Genomic DNA, 19,004 nt, shown 5'->3' on the forward strand with positions numbered 1-19,004 from the left:
TACATTAAATTCGTATAATTTTAATGCAAAACTATTTAATTCAAACTTCAAATGCTTTTTAATTACAGTTCAAGTTCAAGCTATGTTTATTAAAAAATATTTTTTATTTTATTAAAATAATTTTATTTTGGTAATAGGTATTGGTTTTGCGGAATGACCCTGCATATGGCCCTTTTCCCTTCATGAGAATCACAGATCAGACACCAGAGGCGGATCTGCCGGGAAACACTTGGACGGTGGACAGAAGGGAGGCCCCACTCACACGCCCTCATGTGAAAACAGGATTACCTCATCTGAGCTATGAATAGAGATTTTCACACAGGTTATTGAGAAGAACAACGGCGTTTTCTTCCAGTCCGAGTGCGAATTAACACATAGAAAGCCTTTGGGTTTTTTTGTGCATATCCTTAACATGATAGACAGAATAATGTTATGAAATCGACAACTTTATTTGAAAAAGAAAAAAAAAGCTTAAAACACATACTTAGATAATTTTGGCTACTTGGCGAAGATGTCGTCATAAGAATGTCATTGAATTAAGTGTGATATGATAAAAATAGGCTGTGCCGCAGTATCGCTGCAGCTAGCGGCTCCACACCGGATGTGCCTTATATGGTCAAGACACGCTGCTCTCTGATTGGCTGCCCACATTAGCGACAGGGCTGTTGCTGGAGCTCTCTGAGTGGGAGATCCATCATTGTAATTGACAAGGGACGTCATTTACCTTATATGGAAAACATCCTGAAGAGGCGGAGTGCTGATGGGAAACACTCTGTGCAGTGTAAAGCATTAAGTACAGATACTTCGAGAATACTTCATTGTTTTCATAAACAACTTATAAACTACAGCAGTATTCAATTATGTTATCAGTTCTAATGTCACCGCATTACTATAAATGCAGTTAGTGTAATTACATTAAATTCGTATAATTTTAATGCAAAACTATTTAATTCAAACTTCAAATGCTTTTTAATTACAGTTCAAGTTCAAGCTATGTTTACCTGACACTTAATGTTCTTAGATTTCATACTTTCTGCGAAGCACAGAACATTAATGGCCTCGGGCTGTGTTCGTGCCTCTGAGTACTGAAAGGCGTGTCTGAAGAGCAACATACAACAAACACGAAGAATTCCTGTTTGAACTGCCTTCGCGCGTTAAATGAGATTCCTTTGTAATAAAATGCTGAGTTCGTTTGAGTATTGCGTCACTGGACCAAATATACATCAAATATAACAAATACATCAAATATAAATTAAAACGTGTGTGTATGCATATACATCATATGTGTGTGTGTGTGTATAATATATATATATATACACACACACAGGCCTACATACATTTTTAAGCAACGTGACCAATGTCTATTTGGACATATTTTGGACATTAATTTCCCGCCATTAGCTACGGGTAAACATGACCGAAGCCGATGGTTTTGTTATTGATTAACAAACGAAAACAGCTCTATCAGCGTTCCCATGTGATGTCACATTTTACTGTTCTACTTCTGTGTTCTGTTTTGTTTGATCTTCCGCGTTGTCTAAGCGACGCCCCTCCCACTGACGTCACTGCAACCCGCGCCTCTGCAAATGTACTCGGAAGTTTCGCCTTTTAACAACGAAAAGTCTGTTAGCAATATTGACAGTAAATAAACATAATGCAATGATTGTGTCCACTCTAGGAAAGCTAAAAATAGCAACATTAACTTAAATGTCACTGTCATCCTTTTTTCTTTAAGAATGTGAACAGGAATATGTGTCTGAGAAATACTGGACTTATTAGTTTCTGACATTAATTGTTCAATGCAACTGCTCGTATTGCATTGATGCCTTTTCTTTTTTCAGAATGTGATTAAAAAAAAAAAAAAAAAAAGGATTTTAAACATTCTGTCTAGAAATTAGGCCTGCATTGTACAATCTCACGCTGAGTATGCTGAGTATTAGGATATAACTATGCCTTTTTATTTAGTTTATTTAGCCATTGCTAGCCTTCTGCTCAAGGTCATGAGAGCACAATGTGTTTTTAGAAATAGAATTGAATGCTAATATCTCTACACATATCCAGTTTTTGATGATTAATGTTTATGATTATTTTTAATGATCAATTATTCATTGTGCAAAATCATGGTAACCGACCCCTGTGATTATTTCTGATCACCTTGTGAGAGACCTAACGCGGCGTTTTCTTCCAGTCCGAGTGCGAATTAACACATAGAAAGCCTTTGGGTTTTTTTGTGCATATCCTTAACATGATAGACAGAATAATGTTATGAAATCGACAACTTTATTTGAAAAAGAAAAAAAAAGCTTAAAACACATACTTAGATAATTTTGGCTACTTGGCGAAGATGTCGTCATAAGAATGTCATTGAATTAAGTGTGATATGATAAAAATAGGCTGTGCCGCAGTATCGCTGCAGCTAGCGGCTCCACACCGGATGTGCCTTATATGGTCAAGACACGCTGCTCTCTGATTGGCTGCCCACATTAGCGACAGGGCTGTTGCTGGAGCTCTCTGAGTGGGAGATCCATCATTGTAATTGACAAGGGACACGAAAAATCGCAGTTTTTAATAGAAAGGGCGCGGTTGAAGTATCACAACAATTATTTCATTGTTTAATTCTCATCCTTTGGCATACATACTCTTTGAATAACACTTTCTTACACTGATGATGTCAAATGCAGTGTGTATGTTTTGTTGTTTATTTCTCTCAATTATGCCTCGTGAGGCAATCACGCGCTTGCAGATGAACCATCTTTAAAATATAAATCTCTATAATATGCATAAATCGCAACCTCACACAGGAATGCAAAAGACAGGCTGCAAACAAGGCACGTAAAATGACGTATCTTGTTCATTCATGTGAAAGCTGCAGCGTCAAAATGAAAGAAAATAACCTCGGTTTACGCATTGGACGCTTTATTTGAATGCCTAAAACGTTGAATCAAAGCGAGAATTGTTTTGAGTCAGGCATATCTGTGAAATGCCGTATATATATTTGGCTCGTGCTTAACTGTCTCCCCTCCGGATCAGTGGTACAGTCTCACAAATTTCATTCATAAAAATCTGCCTCACTATAAAGAGAAGCAGCGTTGATGGCTGGTGCCTCCTAGTGTAGTAACCTCAATCCAGATTTAAAAACCCTGCAGAATAGCATTTGGTGACATTAGTCACATATTAATCTGGTTCCCAGCATCTCCTGGAGCGATCTAGCAGAAGTGATGCCTAAAAACGCGAGTGTTTCTCAGGTGTCTGCAGAACAGCTGCTGCACACATCAGCTTCTGAGATGAAGGATACGCAGGTACAATCAATTGCATGTTTACCTGGAATGTAACCTAAATGGACTATTTATAAGAGCTGTGATTGAAAAAGGATTTTAAACATTCTGTCTAGAAATTAGGCCTGCATTGTACAATCTCACGCTGAGTATTTAAAATGCTAGGATATAACTATGCCTTTTTATTTAGTTTATTTAGCCATTGCTAGCCTTCTGCTCAAGGTCATGAGAGCACAATGTGTTTTTAGAAATAGAATTGAATGCTAATATCTCTACACATATCCAGTTTTTGATGATTAATGTTTATGATTATTTTTAATGATCAATTATTCATTGTGCAAAATCATGGTAACCGACCCCTGTGATTATTTCTGATCACCTTGTGAGAGACCTAACGACATATGTAATAATAGATGTGCTAAAAAAAGAAAGCATGTAAATGTCCTTGAGGAATTCATATCCTGAAAAGATGATGATGATTTGTGACATCATGTTTTTATGTATGAAGTTGGAGAACAGGCCAATAATAGCTTCCTCGTTGAGAAAGAACAAAAACTATTAATATATATATATACATTTGGTGACATTAGTCACATATTAATCTGGTTCCCAGCATCTCCTGGAGCGATCTAGCAGAAGTGATGCCTAAAAACGCGAGTGTTTCTCAGGTGTCTGCAGAACAGCTGCTGCACACATCAGCTTCTGAGATGAAGGATACGCAGGTACAATCAATTGCATGTTTACCTGGAATGTAACCTAAATGGACTATTTATAAGAGCTGTGATTGATGATTTATGCTTATGTGATGATTTCATATTTTTTTGAATACAACCAAATGATTGATGTAAGTTGTATTAAAATGCAATTTTGCTATGGACCATATATGATGAACACGTTTTCGTGCTCGTTCTCAGAAGACAGGTATTCTGAAGGATGCTGATGCTCCCTTTGTTCCAACGGTCACTGTTGTAGCTTCAGCTCCAGATCTCAAGTGGATGGTCCTGTCGACTGACATCTCCTCAGTGTCGCCCTGCAGACACGAGAAACCACAGAGCTCGTCTCACTCCACAGATGCCAAACCAGCTCAAAAGACCTTCACTGGCCGGAGGAAGGGGGTGAAAGATCAGGTAAATAAATACCTATTTAATATAAATGCTCAGTATATAAATTTGATTTTTGTTTAAATGCAGCTTGGTTTTCTGAAGAAATCCACATTCAACTGACTGTAGAAAACATATATTTACATCCATGATATACTAGTATATTGCCCTGTTACATTCTTTAAAACAAAGGTTCTTGGCATCTATGGTTCTATTAAGAACCTTTAACATCCATGGAACCTTTCAATTACACAAAAGGTTCTGGAAAAAAAGGTTCTTCAGATGGTTCTTTTTATGGTTCTTTTAAGAACCTTTGGGTTCTTTGGGGAGCCTAAAATGCTTCTAAAGCATCACTTCTTCCTCAACTTCCTCATGGAACCTTTATTTTTAAGAATTTAATTTTAAGTAAAAATATGCATGCATTTCTTAATTTAGTATGCATTTGCTGTCACTCAATTATGCTTATATTAACCGCCATTAAAAAAAAAAACATAGTGTTTGATCATTATACAATATGCATATGGCTTTTAATCAAACTCACAGTGCATTCCATACTAATTAGATTTAATGTCGATTAATAAAAAAATATGTTTTCCCTGGGAATTGAACCCACAAACTTGGGTTTGCTATATATTTATTACACACACACACACACACACACACACACACACAAAAAATATATATATATATTTGTGTGTGTGTGATAATGGTTATTTTACAATATTACTGTTTTTTAACAAATGAACTGTGCCTTGGCGAGCATTATTCCAATATATAAATGTGCATGTGTTTATTTCAGCTTTCTCCAGAGGAAGAGGAGAGGAAGAGGATCAGAAGAGAAAGGAATAAACTCGCAGCTGCCAAGTGTCGAAATCGCAGACGAGAACTAACCAACAGCCTCCAAGCTGTAAGTTTGCAAACCACCATAATATGCAGTCGTCTTAAAAAAAAAAAAAGATTACTTTGTGCGTGATATGATTATAATCGGCCTATGTCTAGGAAACCGATAGTCTCGAGGAGGACAAAGCAGCTCTGCAGTCTGAGATTGCCAGTCTGTTAAAAGAGAAAGAACGACTTGAACTCATCCTCTCTGCTCACAATCCCCATTGTAAACTCACGGAGGAAGAGGTGGCAGAGAGTGAGGAACAAACCCAAGCCCAGGAGGAGCAGATTCAAGCTCCTAATGTCTGCCCAGATCAGGCACCCACCTCCCCTCAACAGGCCGACCCCACCAGCACTGCGATCTTTGGCGACTCTGATGTCCTTCTGTGTTCCAGTGCCGAACTGGGAGCCGCTGAGGTGGAACCGTACATCGATATGCGAGATGTGTCCATGAAAGACATTAGCGACATGATTGACAGCGGCGATGACATGGATCTGTTAGTGCCAGATATCGACCTTACTAGCTCTCTGGGCCTAAGCGAATGGGAGACCCTTTACATGTCAATGGGTGGCGGGTTGGAACCACTCAGCTCGCCTTCATGCAGCCCCACCTGTAGCAGCACCAACGCCGTGCCCGTCTTCAGCTTCAACAATGCAGATGTGGAGAAGCATGACAGTGTCAAAGAGGGCGAATCTAATGCAGCCAAAGAAATCTTGACGACTTTATGAAGCTTCTGGCACATCGTTCTTATAAAGGTTCCAAAATGGGGTTTTCACAGTGATGTCTAGGTACTTTATTGGCATTTATGGTTCCATGAAGAACCTTTGGAACCTTTCCATTGTACAAACACTCTTTATAGTGGAAAAAGGTTCTTTAGATGAATACGTTCTTCTCACTAAGAAAAAATAGATCTTTTAATAACTGTTCAATAAAAAATAGTTCCTCTATGGCGTTGCTGTGGAAGACCCACTTTTGGATCCTTTATTTTTAAAAGTGCTGAAGAACCTTTCAGTGAACAGTTCTTTAAAAAGACTGATCTTTGTTGCCATCTACGGTTCCATGAAGAACCTTTAAAATCAATGGAACCTTTCCATTGCACAAAAGGTTCTTTAGAGTAATAAAACGTTCTTCACATTATATGAAAACAATGGTTCTTTTAACAGTTGTTTGTTGAAAGGTTCTTTGGGGAACCCAAAATGGTTATTCTATGGAATCGCTTGGAAAAAACCCTTTTGGAACCTTTATATTTTGGGTTCCCCAAAGAACCTTTCAATGAACAGTTCTTAAAAACACAATTTTTTTTTTCTTAGTGTGAAAAACATTTTAATATTTCAAAAAAATATTTTTTTCCGACAATAAAGAACTTTTTGTGGAATGGAAAGGTTCCATGGATGTTAAACATTCTTCATGGACCATCAATGCCAATAAAGAACCTTTATTTTTAACAGTGAAATAATCTGAGAAAGAAGGGTGTGCTGTGAAATATTATGAAAATGCTTTCATAAATGAGTCTGACATGTTCAACATTTACAAAAAATATAGTGAATGCTGTGCAGTAGATGTAATGTGACCCTTACATCCAGTGAAGTCACTATAGTCACTATTTGTTTCTTCCAGATGTTGGCATTGTTGAATATGTTGTTCATCCTGTGAAAGACATGCTTTCATGCACATTTGTACCATAGGTACGTGTAACTGTATCAGTTGGTGTGGTGATGTACAAGTGCAGTCTGTTACACCGTGTCTTTAGTGTGTGACTAACTGTTTTTTGGTATTGTCAAAATAATAATAATAATAATAATAATCTGACCATGGTGGCAAAAAAAAACTTTATGCATTTTTTTTGTTCTTCCTGCTTCCTTTTCAGTGGTCTGGCATGTTTATAATAAACAAACAATAAATGTTAAAATTAAGAAATGTGTGGATTTATTTATTTAATCCGAGTGGGGCAGACATTTAAAGCCTCTCTTTCAAGCACTTGGAGTTTCTTTCATTCGCATGCACGGAAATGAATGCATCGTTTCAAATAAAAATAAACATTCACCCACGTCTATTATCATTTCATTGAGTTTCGTGATCCATCTTTTTCTAAGAAATCTGTGTAATAACATTCACCAACAACGATTTCTCGATACCAAGGCTGTTGTCACGGTCGGAACGTTCTCTCTAAAAGCCTGGGACGCAACGTAAAGCGTCTGACGTCAATGCGTATGTGCACGCACGCATTTTTTTTTTTAATCTCTCGGTTCTACTTCCGTGCCCATATTTGGTAATGAAATCGATCTGTTGTTCTGCCTCTATGGAAACAGCAGAGTAGTGTTTCACCAATGAAAGTTTTCCCGGAAGATCTGGTAGAGAGAGAGGAGCGGCTGCGGAGAGAAGCTGTCGGTATGTTACTGGAACTGTTTTGTGTTTTTCAGGACTTCATTTGGGTATCCAGCGTACATTTTAAGCATTTTACATACGTTCATATTCTTATAAAATGGCCACTGCTCTTGTTGCAAAGTTTTAATAATATCCGATGAAAACATTGTATGGCTAAAACCCTCTTGCACTCTTCATTTGAGCTTTTAAACTCTTGTTTTTTAAATTAAACACTACTTATAAGAACTAAATTATTTATAGCAATGCATTGTTTATTTTTTATTTATTTATTTATTTTGGATTACCTGCAGTATATTGTGAGTCCAAAAGTCCAAGGCCACATGAGAAAACGCTTCTATTTTGCAGTTTAATAACATTCTTGTTGCAAAGTTTTAATAATATCCGATGAAAACATAGTATGGCTAAAACCCTCTTGCACTCTTCATTTGAGCTTTTAAACTCCTGTTTTTTAAATTAAACACTACTTATAAGAACTAAATTATTTATAGCAATGCATTGTTTATTTTTTATTTTTTTATTTTGGATTACCTGCAGTATATTGTGAGTCCAAAAGTCCAAGGCCACATGAGAAAACGCTTCTATTTTGCAGTTTAATAACATTTACTTTATAAATTGTATTATTATAACAACAATTTTAGTGAGAAGTTGAAATGAAAAAATCAGTAGCCTATGTAACAAATGTGTTGAATATGTCGGCTTGATTTTATATCATTTTAAAAAAATGTTCATCACATTAACTGTAAAAATCACATTAACTTTGCTCACTCTTTCTCTCTCTCTTTGCTTATTTTCATCTCTCTCTCTCTCTCTCTCTCTCTCTCTCTCTCTCTGTGTGTGTGTGTGTGTGCATTAAAAAAATAATTCAGTTAATAACAGTTTATATACAGTATTTATATACAGTTTTCATTATCCTAAAACTGTTTTATTTCTTATTTCTAGGTTTAAATAAACAAAAATGATAATTTATATAGGCTATTTATTTATTTAAGTATGATCTCAGAATTTTAAACCCTACTGTGTCACCAAATTTCTTTATTATTTTCAAATAATCATTAAATAAATGATTATTATTAGCCTATTCCACAATTGCTTATTTTATAGCATGGCTCAGTGTTCACCCGTATCATTGCTCAGACTATAATTCAACACTCAGACAGACTGTAATATGAGCAGAATGAAATCTGTCTTCTGCTGCAGGAGAAACTCTCTTTCCCCACACAAGCAGCTCAACATAGAGACACACGGCTCATTTCGACACACCGCTGCTGTTGCTGGCAGTGTAGATTTACTGAATGTTCTTGGCACAAACACAATATAAACATCTCATGTAGGCCACTTTGTTAAAGTGTGAAAGGATAAAAAAGGGAACCTGATGGACAGACAGATCATGGTCAGTCTATTCACGTTCAGCTTTTGATTAGTCAACATGCTCCCTGCTAATGATTCAAATGGCTGAAATAAAATTATGTCCAGCAGGACTTCCTCTTTTTTGCATGATTCAGGTTGCAGATTTTTAGCATATAGTGAAGTTTATAGTCAGCCGGATGTCTGGTGTGTCGGATGTTCACAATTGTATTTTTCTTCTCATACATTTGACTTAATATTTTTCAGATGTTAGTGTAGATTGCATTTAAATCCACAAGCTATTTTTTTTTTATTAATACAATGATTAAATGAAATGTTGATTCTCTATACAGTATCACAAGGCAACTATCATGCACAAAGCAACTTTTTTTAAGTATGCAGAGACATAAAATCCAAAATATTTTGCTCTAGGAAATCTTTTGCAAATAAAATCGACAGTACTTTATGAATATAAATGTGGCAGGTCGAATAGTATTGATACTGCAGCATTATCTCATGTTTATGCGTGTGAATAATGAATAAATGTACATCGGCAATAACTGATTTGTGTTCGTGCATTTCCAAATGACTGTATTTCCGATTATACTATATTTTCAGGGTCGGAAATGTTGTTTTTGGAACAATGTCTGGTTGCTGTTCGGTATGAGTTTATCATTGTCTTGCGTTTATTAATATGATCATGAAATGCAGAAGTGTTGTAGTCAGCATTGCTCATCAGGATCTGAATGTGAGCGTATACAGCCTTTGAAGGAGGAATTACATGCACAAAGCAACTTTTTTTTAAGTATGCAGAGACATTATAAAATCCAAAATATTTTGCTCTAGGAAATCTTTTGCAAATAAAATCGACAGTACTTTATGAATATAAATGTGGCAGGTCGAATAGTATTGATACTGCAGCATTATCTCATGTTTATGCGTGTGAATAATGAATAAATGTACATCGGCAATAACTGATTTGTGTTCGTGCATTTCCAAATGACTGTATTTCCGATTATACTATATTTTCAGGGTCGGAAATGTTGTTTTTGGAACAATGTCTGGTTGCTGTTCGGTATGAGTTTATCATTGTCTTGCGTTTATTAATATGATCATGAAATGCAGAAGTGTTGTAGTCAGCATTGCTCATCAGGATCTGAATGTGAGCGTATACAGCCTTTGAAGGAGGAATTATGATTTGAGCAATCATGTCTCGTCACGTTTCATGCTTTTTTAAGCCTTAAAATTGGGTAGAAATGTTTGCATTTCTGCACTTCTGTGTGATAAATCTTTACAATGAGCCACATATTGTGCATTAAATGGAACTTAAGACTGAAAATTCCAGGCCTTCTGAATCCTGATGACTCTTCTGATGAGACAGTAATGCTGTCGGACAATAAATGTGGAAGAGGAAGTTTGTCTGTGTGTCAGAGGTGAGGCACAGAGGTGATCGTGTCTGCGGTTGGTCTGTCTGTATGTTTCAGCGCATGCCAAAATATCCAGGTTGGATTGTTTAATAATATGAATGTATAAGCCATAATCACAGATTCAAAAGAGAGATGCTCATTAAACCCCCATTTTGTTTGATGGATTTCTCTCTCATGTAGCCTCTGATCAAAAATATATTGTGTAGTTATTCTCTCATTATTGCAACAATTGTGGAAATGATTTTATTATTTCAGATGCATTGAGTTATGCGGACCAACGGTCAGTTATACGGTTTATTTGGTTTAGCGCCATGTAATAAGATGATATATTATAGACTGTGAGCTGAACTCATGTCAACACAAAGCAGCTCGTCTTGAAGTCTGTCTCAAATGTGTCTAAAATAGAGCAGATACTGGAAGCTATATTTGTTTTGGGCACTTAAAATGATTTTTCACTGCAGATTTAATTGGAACTGAAAGAGTGCAGCTACATTATATCATCTTCAGTAACACTAATATCACTAACTTAAAGAAAGGTAGTTATAAACTCAAATACTGCTAAGTTTGCTAAATAACAGCTTGTAGATATTGCATTGGACCTGTAAGAAACCGAAAACATCCTGAGTGTTAAACAACAGGATGAGTGCCTTTAAAGCAATTTATAGTTATATTTTCTCTTGTTGAAAAAGTTTTTAAGCAGCTTTTGACATTGCATAAAAAAATGTCAAAGAAAGTCCCTGTGTCTGTGCTCAAATGATACAAACTTCACTTTGCAGAGACGTTTAGCCTTTTCCCACCTTTTACATTATATTTGTTTTACTTTTAATCATCTTAACATCAAAGTGAGAGCTCAGTTTCCCTCAAGTTCAAACAGGTGTTTTAGGAGAGAACCCCCAGATGCAGTTCACACCTGCGTTTCACAACCACAAACCGTCACAAGTATTTTATCTTCATTTTCAACACTATAGTTGTTGTTTTATCACTTTTGAGACGTTTTCAGCTTGAAGCATGTATTTGTGCTGTGTTTCTGTAAAAATAAATTGATAGTCTGTTATACAAAGACATCCAGACTGTATTCTATATTCTGTGCTGTATTACTCAGTAATTTGAACCTCTTGATTGAATATTTGTAAAATTTATATTTTATTTAGTCATAGCATGGGCTGGGGTTTTTAAATTGAGGGCTGTGAAAAAGTGAAAAAAAAAAACAACAACTGTAAAATAACCTAAACAAACTAATAGGCCTACATTTGATTTAAAATAATTTAAAAAATAAAAAGATGAATAAATAAATAATTAGTAAATAAATAGCAGTTTAAAAAGTAAATAATACAGTAACTAACAAAAACAACAACAGCAAAAAAGCTGTAGGATTTACTTTTTAAAAAAAACAATTTTCACTGAAATTTGTAAAATGTAGCAGTTTTTAGAAATTAATTTTACAAATAATTACAAAAAAAATGGCAAATATCACATTGAATTAGACGTGAAATTTTGAAGAAGAAAGTCTGAGATAGTATTTTCTCGTAAAACATAGGCTACTTCTAAAAAAAAAAACTGCTGGAACCAGTCTAAGCTGGTTGGCTGGTTTTAACTGGTCTTCCAGCCTGATCATAGATAGTTTGCAGACTAGTTTTAGAGGGGTTTTGATCACTTTTTTTAGCTGGTCAGTCTGGGAGACCAGCTAACCAACCAGCTAAAACCAGCTCACCCAGACTGGGAGACCGGCTCAAACCAGCTAAAACCAGTCAACCAATAGGCTGGTTTTATCTTTTCTTTCTTTTTTCCAGCAGGGATATAGTCTGTTTATTTACAAGTCTGTAAAATAATTTTGACGGTGTAGCCTATAAACAAATGTAATAATGTAAATATTTACATTATAAGACACTATAGATCATGACATACTCATAGATCGATTACAAAACTATACAGGTATTCAAGGGCAGGCTTTAAGATGGTTTAGATCCTACCTGTCCGATCGCTACCACTTTGTTCATTTAAATGGGGAGTCATCTCAATTATCACCAGTAAAATATGGAGTGCCACAAGGATCTGTCCTAGGTCCTCTGCTATTTGCAATATACATGTTGCCCCAGAAAGGAAAACTTGAAATCGCATTATATGACCCCTTTAAACAGGATATAACAAACCTCCTAAAAAAAAAAAAGAGATAATTTTTGTACTTTTTTTGCCATCTTGTTGTCAGAAATGACTGGCCTATACAAGAAATTGCTTATGAATGCTTATAAATTATAGCATATATTATTTATATATGTGTACTATATAAATATTGCATTCAATCCTTTTATCAGCTTGTTTTCTTTCAGTTAGCACAGGTTTTCACTCAGAAACTGAGGTGCATAAGCTCAGATCAGTTAGGCCTACGATCAGTCAGTTCCAAAAAGAAACCCAAAACCTATGATAGAAAAACCTTGAAAGAAAACAAGTTGACAATCCAAGGCTTGGTGATAATCTAGCATAATGAGAGATTTACAAGCAATTTTTTTGAAAGGCTGGTCGTTTTTGACCTGCAACAACATTAGGATTTTCAGCACAGCACAATTAATGCTAATTGCACATGCAGTTGCGCTTGTATCTGTAAACTTTACGCATGATCAACAGAAACACTGACATCTCTCTGTTTCTTTCTGAAGCAGCAATGATGCCTGGTCAAATCCCTGATCCGTGGATGACGGCCGGTTCTCTGCCCAGCGTCGGTCCTCTGGCTGGCATTCCCGCCACCACCCTGACAGACCAGCTCAAACTAGCAGAGCTCTACAGCCTCGGTGCTGTTCTGTCTCCTCTCATCCTGAACAGACAGGCCAAGAGACCTTTCGACGTCAGCCAGGGTGAGGTGAGAACAAAACCTGACATTTAACACCTACAGACATTAAAGGCCAGGTTCTGATTGCATCTGGCAATTCAAAACGCAGATTGCATGTTAAAATGCAGATCGTTTCTTTAGTTAACAACATATGTGCAACAGTTTGAGAAAGTGAAACCAATGTTCTTTTGTTTGTGAGCGCTTTACTGCCTGGTCAAGACTGACACCTGGTGGACACAATCATTTTTGTGCATCTGCTTATTTGTCTTATTTGTCCTGCTTAGGGTGATTATAATGGACTTCCATATCACTATAAAAAATATTGTGCATTATTATAATAGCTATAAAACAATTAGAAATGACACACTTTTCAATGCATCTGAAAAATTGGGGTTTTAGAACCATGTAAACACTTTAGTGTCATTTCAATATGTATAAATTAATATGCAAATATTTAAACAAACCCATTTGAACTTTCTGTCCACAGTCAGATGACGATGAAGAACGCAAGAAAAGAAGGCGAGAGAAAAATAAAGTTGCAGCTGCTCGCTGTCGAAACAGAAGGAAGGAAAGAACCGACCTTCTCCAGAAGGTGAGTTAGAAAATAGCCCTTTTGAGGATTTACTATCAGAGTCACTGAGGGGAAAGAAGAAAAAAAGGAGTAAAACTTTATTTTACAGTGTTCTTGTTTCACATATTACTTGTTACTATTATTAATGACTATAGGTGACTGTGGTGTGGCATGGTGTTATTCATCTAAAAGTTATCTTATATTTCTTTTATTTAAAAATTCTAATGCTTATGTAATTTTTATGCATGCCATTTAAAAAAAAAAAAGTATGATATTGAGTTAACGATTACATGGAATATTTGTGCTTTTAATAATTAATTTGTCACATTGAAGAACTATTTAAAATTTACTTAAAAATATATATATTTAAAAAATATTTAAAATGACATTTTATTAAAATCTGATATTTGTGTAATTACGTATGCCATGTAAATTTTTTTTTTTTTTCATTTTTTTTTTCATTATATTAATTCAGAGTTAAGATGGAATATTTAAATATAACTTTTTAAAATGAATGTGTCATTACAAAACTATTAAAAAAAAAACTAGTGAGGGTTAAAACGTCATTTTATTTCAAAAATATATATGATACTTATAATTATTATGCATGCCATTTTTATTAAATTATTTATGTTTACTTTTTTTATGATATTAACTGAGATTACATGAGATTTTTGTGCTTTTAAAAAGGAATGTGTCACATCATAGGACTATTTAAAATGAACTAGTGAAGGTAAAAACGTAATTAAAATGAAATTTTATTTTTTTTAATGTCATTTTATGTAAAAAAAATAAATAAATCTGATATTTGTATAATTATTATGCGTGCAATTTTTGATATAATTCCTTATAATATTACATGAAATATTTGTGCTTTTAAAAATTAAATTATTACATAAAAAAATGTATATAACAACTACCCAGTAATATTATAACATAATATAACATAAGTACAAGCAGCTCAAAAAATGTACATCAAGCTCACATTGTTCATTAGTATTACTCTGTAGTTAGTTTTCTAAATAACCAGTAACATGAACACTGTAAAATAGTGTGACTGAAAAATCAAAGTGTTTTTTTTGTCTCAACAACTTAATAAATGTGTCTGTTGAGGCATTATAATGAACCAAAAGCTGTCTGGCTGCTCCTCTAGGAGTCCGAACGGTTGGAGACGCTGAACTCGGAGCTGAAGTCTCAGATCGAGGAGCTGAAATCTGAGCGGCAGCAGTTGATCGTGATGCTCAACCTCCACCGGCCCACCTGCATCGTCCGCACAGACAGCGTGAAAAGCCCCGAGAGCGACCAGCGATCCGAGCAGTCCGACTGAACACCACACCAGAAACACCGAGCCGAGAGGAGAACAGACGCTGTGGGGATGCTAGATGAAGATGAAACCGCAGGACGTTTATTGTCCGTGTCAAATTCAGCATGAAGAAAAAGGGGAGGAGATTTGTGTGGACCGCAAACAAACATCCCTGAGATCATGCAAAAAGCTCCCAGACGTTTGACACGCGGTCATAAAGCTGCAGGTGTGGAGTCTCTCAGTTGATCCGAATGAAGTGCGTGATTCGTCCAGCGGCCTGCAGATGGCGCTGTCTGATAAACTGTTCACTGACGCTGGCGTATCCACGGATTGATTGTTTACAGTTGCATTGACATAGTCTATTGAATGTTATGTCTATTGTATGTACATTTTTATTGTGCCATCACATGATATGGTGACTTGTATGTATTTTTATCTTTAGGGTGTCTGTTGAACGGCCACTTTTGTTACCAAATAATGTTTCTTTGTTATGTAAAACCACATTAAAATAAAACCTATTTTTCAAATACAACATGACTCATGCATTCATTCCTTCGTTAATGTATTCATTAAATCTTTCATTTTTCTTTCATTCTTCCTTTCTTTTATTTATTTATTTAAAATGTTTTATTTATTTGTATATCATTTTAAAATATGATTTATTTTATAATATTTAAAAATATATAATTTATTATTTTTTATTACTGGAATTCTTATTTATTATTTTTTGTATTTTAAAATATTAATTTAATTAATTTAATTTAATAAAATATTTTTAAATATTATTTTAAAGTATTGTTTATTTTTCAATATTATTAATATTTTATATTATTTAAAAATAATTTTTAATATTAATTTAAAAGATTAATAATTATTTTGTATTGTTTTATTATAATACAATATTAATTATTTTAATATTATTATTATTATTTTTAATCTCTTTATTTTAATTTTCTTGAAACTACACACACAATGTCACAAAATAGCTACTATACAGGAAAAATACGTCATCAAGCACCCTTAACTGTAACACTGTACAATACATGACTTTGGTGCCAAGAACATTAAAGCTTTATATTAGAACACCCACCCCCCATACAAGGCTCAGGCTCCAAGTCGACAGAATACACTTCAGAAAGAAATTTAAATATACATTTCCAAAATGGCTATACCCATGTTTCCATTGAAAAAAGATCGTATCATGTAACCCCGGAGGAAAAGCATGATTATTACAGATTGGGGTATTCAGATATAAATCTGGAATTTTCAAATATACCTTGATTTGTTTCCATACTTTAACTAGGTTTGAAATGACTATATTACCATCGACATTTTTGACTTCAATTTTGATGGGACATTAGATACAGATGGTTGATTTTTACATTACAAATGTTATGCTTGCATCACTCTTACACAACTTTCTTTCTTTTTTTCCCTTTCACTGTTTGTTTTTTTTCAGTAAACTCTGTTTGTGGAAATTAAATGTTGTCACATAGAAATTAACTTGACAAAACCAGGTTATTTCCACTGAGGTTTCCATTGACTTACAGCTATGGTTTCCATTGATCCTGTTGTTTTTTTCTTTCAGAATTTTGTCATTTTGATACAGTTTTCCACTATCCTACATAGTACAATGACCTCAAAATGTATTTGGACACTTAAGACATGAATATTTGACCAAACATGGATTCGGATTATGTCAAAAAACTTTTGTTCTCTTCATTCTGAATAGTAAATCTGTTGGTTTATCATTTGCGAAATGTTTGATTTGAAAAGTCGAACGCAGTGACATTCATGTGTTTGTACATGTCAATTAATTTGTGTTTTAGGGCTGCTATGTAATTTATAATGAAAACAGCTGAAAGTCGGCTTGAGTGGGTTGCTTGTTGTTTGTTCATTTTCTGTCTTTAGTACTTTTTGTCATGTCAGAATTGGGTTGATCAGCTTTCTTGAGGTCTGGCTTCAGACTTTCTCGCTCTGAAAGCTGCTTTGATCAAATGTCTGACCTTCTGCTCAACAGTTCCAGTCTTTTAAAAATGCGTCTTTTTGGCAGAACATGTTTCTCACGTGGGCGGTTGTCAGAATCTGCTCTTCACTCTGTTTCTCCAAGCGCTTGAGGGAGAAAAAAAAATGTTGGTCGGGTGCCATTGAGTCCTACCTCAAGAACTGTGAGATTTCAACAGACAGATCTGAACACAAACAGCTCCAAATCACTCATGAGAGCGACCGCAGTGACCTAAAAACAGCACAGAAATCCATCGAATATTATTTTAAACCTCCAGTGTTTCAGTATTTGCTTATTTATTTCAATATTTAATTTGTTTGCATTTTTTCAGTATTTCAGTAGGTTATTCAGTTATTCAATCATTTATTCTGTATGATTCTGTATTATTTTTGTGTTATTTATTCATATTTTTTAGCTTCCTTATTTATTTATTTATTTATTTATGCAGGTCAGGTTTTCAGTATTCCATTTTTTTAAATTTTATGTTTCACTACTTCAGTTGGTTATTCAGTTTTTTTTTTTTATTAGATTTTTTTTTTAACTCAGGTTATTCAGTTATTCATTAATTCAATATTCTGTATGACACTGTTTTTCTTTCCTTCCTCATGTCAGTGTTTCAATTTTCCATTTTTTTGTATTTTAATTTTCATTATTTCAGTAGGTTATTCAATAATTTAATATTTAATTGTCAATATTTTTTGTATTTACTATTTAAATATTTTTTTCATATTTCAGTGTCTTAATGATTATATTTCAGCGTAAGTACTTGAATATTTAATTTTTTCAATTTTAATTTTCATTATTTCAGAAGATTATTCCTTAATTCGGTATTTTAAAATGTAAATATATTTGTAATTAATATTTCAGTTTTCTTATATTTTAGTTTTCTTATTTATTTATTTGTTCGTTTGTTTGTTTGTCTGTCTGTTTTACCATGCCATTTGCAATATTTCAGCTTTTTGCATTTTATTGTTTTGAATATTTCAGTTTTTTGTATATTTATTGTTTTGTTAATCAGTAATTTAATATTTCATATTTTTAGTATTTATATTTCATATTTAGTATTTCAGTTTTTTTATATTTCAGCAGTTTCTTATTTGTTTGTTTACTTATTAATTTTATTTTTCAGTATTTCAGTAGGAAATATTTTAATATTTCAGTATTTTAAGCAGGCACCAGCAGTTATAAGACAATATTTCATTTGTACAATAGTGAATATAAACACTCAATGAGCTCCAGTTTGGTTATAAGTTGGTACTGAGCTGGTGCTCGGCAGGAGCTAGTTGCTCAGGACCAGCTTAAACCAGTTCATGACCAACTAAGGACCAGCTTAAACCAGCTCAAACCAGCATGCTTCAAAACATACCTAACCAGTATATGCTGTTTTTTTCAACAGGGTTCATCTGGACAACCTCCTGTCACAGGGTTTCAGTCACCTGAAAGTGGCCCGCCATCTTGCAATCTCAGTGAAAATTGGAGGAATGCTACCAGTTAATTGTCATATAATTAAGGAAATTTGCACCAGGTGCCAGATTAACACCAATAACTTGGCGGTATCTGTAAGTGTTCTCTAATTTTAACCCGAAGGTTGTGGGTTTGAGTCTCAGGTCCGGCAGGAATTGTCGGTGGGGGGAGTGAATGTACAGCGCTCTCTTCCACCATCAATACTACGACTAAGGTGAGACCCTTGAGCAAGTCATAGGTTTTTTTTTTTTTCAAATATATCATTTACAGTTTTTCTCGAGTGCTTAAACACATTTCTTGAAACTATGCCTCATATTCTCAAAACAGTAAACACAAATCCATAACGTCTCACCCAATTCCCCAAACATCCTATTTTCAGGTCAAAATGAAGCTCTACACTCAAAACCATTCACTCTTGCTGAA

General features: G+C 34.5%; 2 protein-coding genes across 4 annotated transcripts; both read left to right on the top strand.

Annotated features, from left to right (window-relative positions):
- Positions 1 to 338: 338 nt before the first annotated feature.
- On the top strand, positions 339 to 15,625 carry LOC107719362 (jun dimerization protein 2-like). 2 transcript variants are annotated; one of them, XM_016526766.1, is made up of 5 exons: positions 339 to 343; positions 3,665 to 3,673; positions 13,069 to 13,268; positions 13,726 to 13,830; positions 14,963 to 15,625. In XM_016526766.1, the coding sequence occupies exons 3-5, from the start codon at positions 13,074 to 13,076 to the stop codon at positions 15,134 to 15,136; spliced, it is 474 nt and encodes a 157-aa protein (XP_016382252.1). In that variant the 5' UTR covers positions 339 to 343; positions 3,665 to 3,673; positions 13,069 to 13,073; the 3' UTR covers positions 15,137 to 15,625. The 2 variants fall into 2 exon arrangements, with proteins under 2 accessions (XP_016382252.1, XP_016382251.1); XM_016526765.1 differs by lacking the exons at positions 339 to 343; positions 3,665 to 3,673 and adding an exon at positions 7,571 to 7,646.
- LOC107719361 (proto-oncogene c-Fos) lies at positions 3,884 to 5,990 on the top strand. Of its 2 annotated transcripts, none has more exons than XM_016526763.1 (4): positions 3,884 to 3,997; positions 4,190 to 4,402; positions 5,175 to 5,282; positions 5,375 to 5,990. In XM_016526763.1, the coding sequence occupies exons 1-4, from the start codon at positions 3,917 to 3,919 to the stop codon at positions 5,984 to 5,986; spliced, it is 1,014 nt and encodes a 337-aa protein (XP_016382249.1). In that variant the 5' UTR covers positions 3,884 to 3,916; the 3' UTR covers positions 5,987 to 5,990. The 2 variants fall into 2 exon arrangements, with proteins under 2 accessions (XP_016382249.1, XP_016382250.1); XM_016526764.1 differs by having other exon boundaries at positions 4,193 to 4,402.
- Positions 15,626 to 19,004: the final 3,379 nt, after the last annotated feature.

The sequence above is a fragment of the Sinocyclocheilus rhinocerous genome, unplaced genomic scaffold, assembly GCF_001515625.1.
Source record: "Sinocyclocheilus rhinocerous isolate Xijiao unplaced genomic scaffold, SAMN03320098_v1.1 scaffold303, whole genome shotgun sequence".
Taxonomy (NCBI): domain Eukaryota; kingdom Metazoa; phylum Chordata; class Actinopteri; order Cypriniformes; family Cyprinidae; genus Sinocyclocheilus; species Sinocyclocheilus rhinocerous.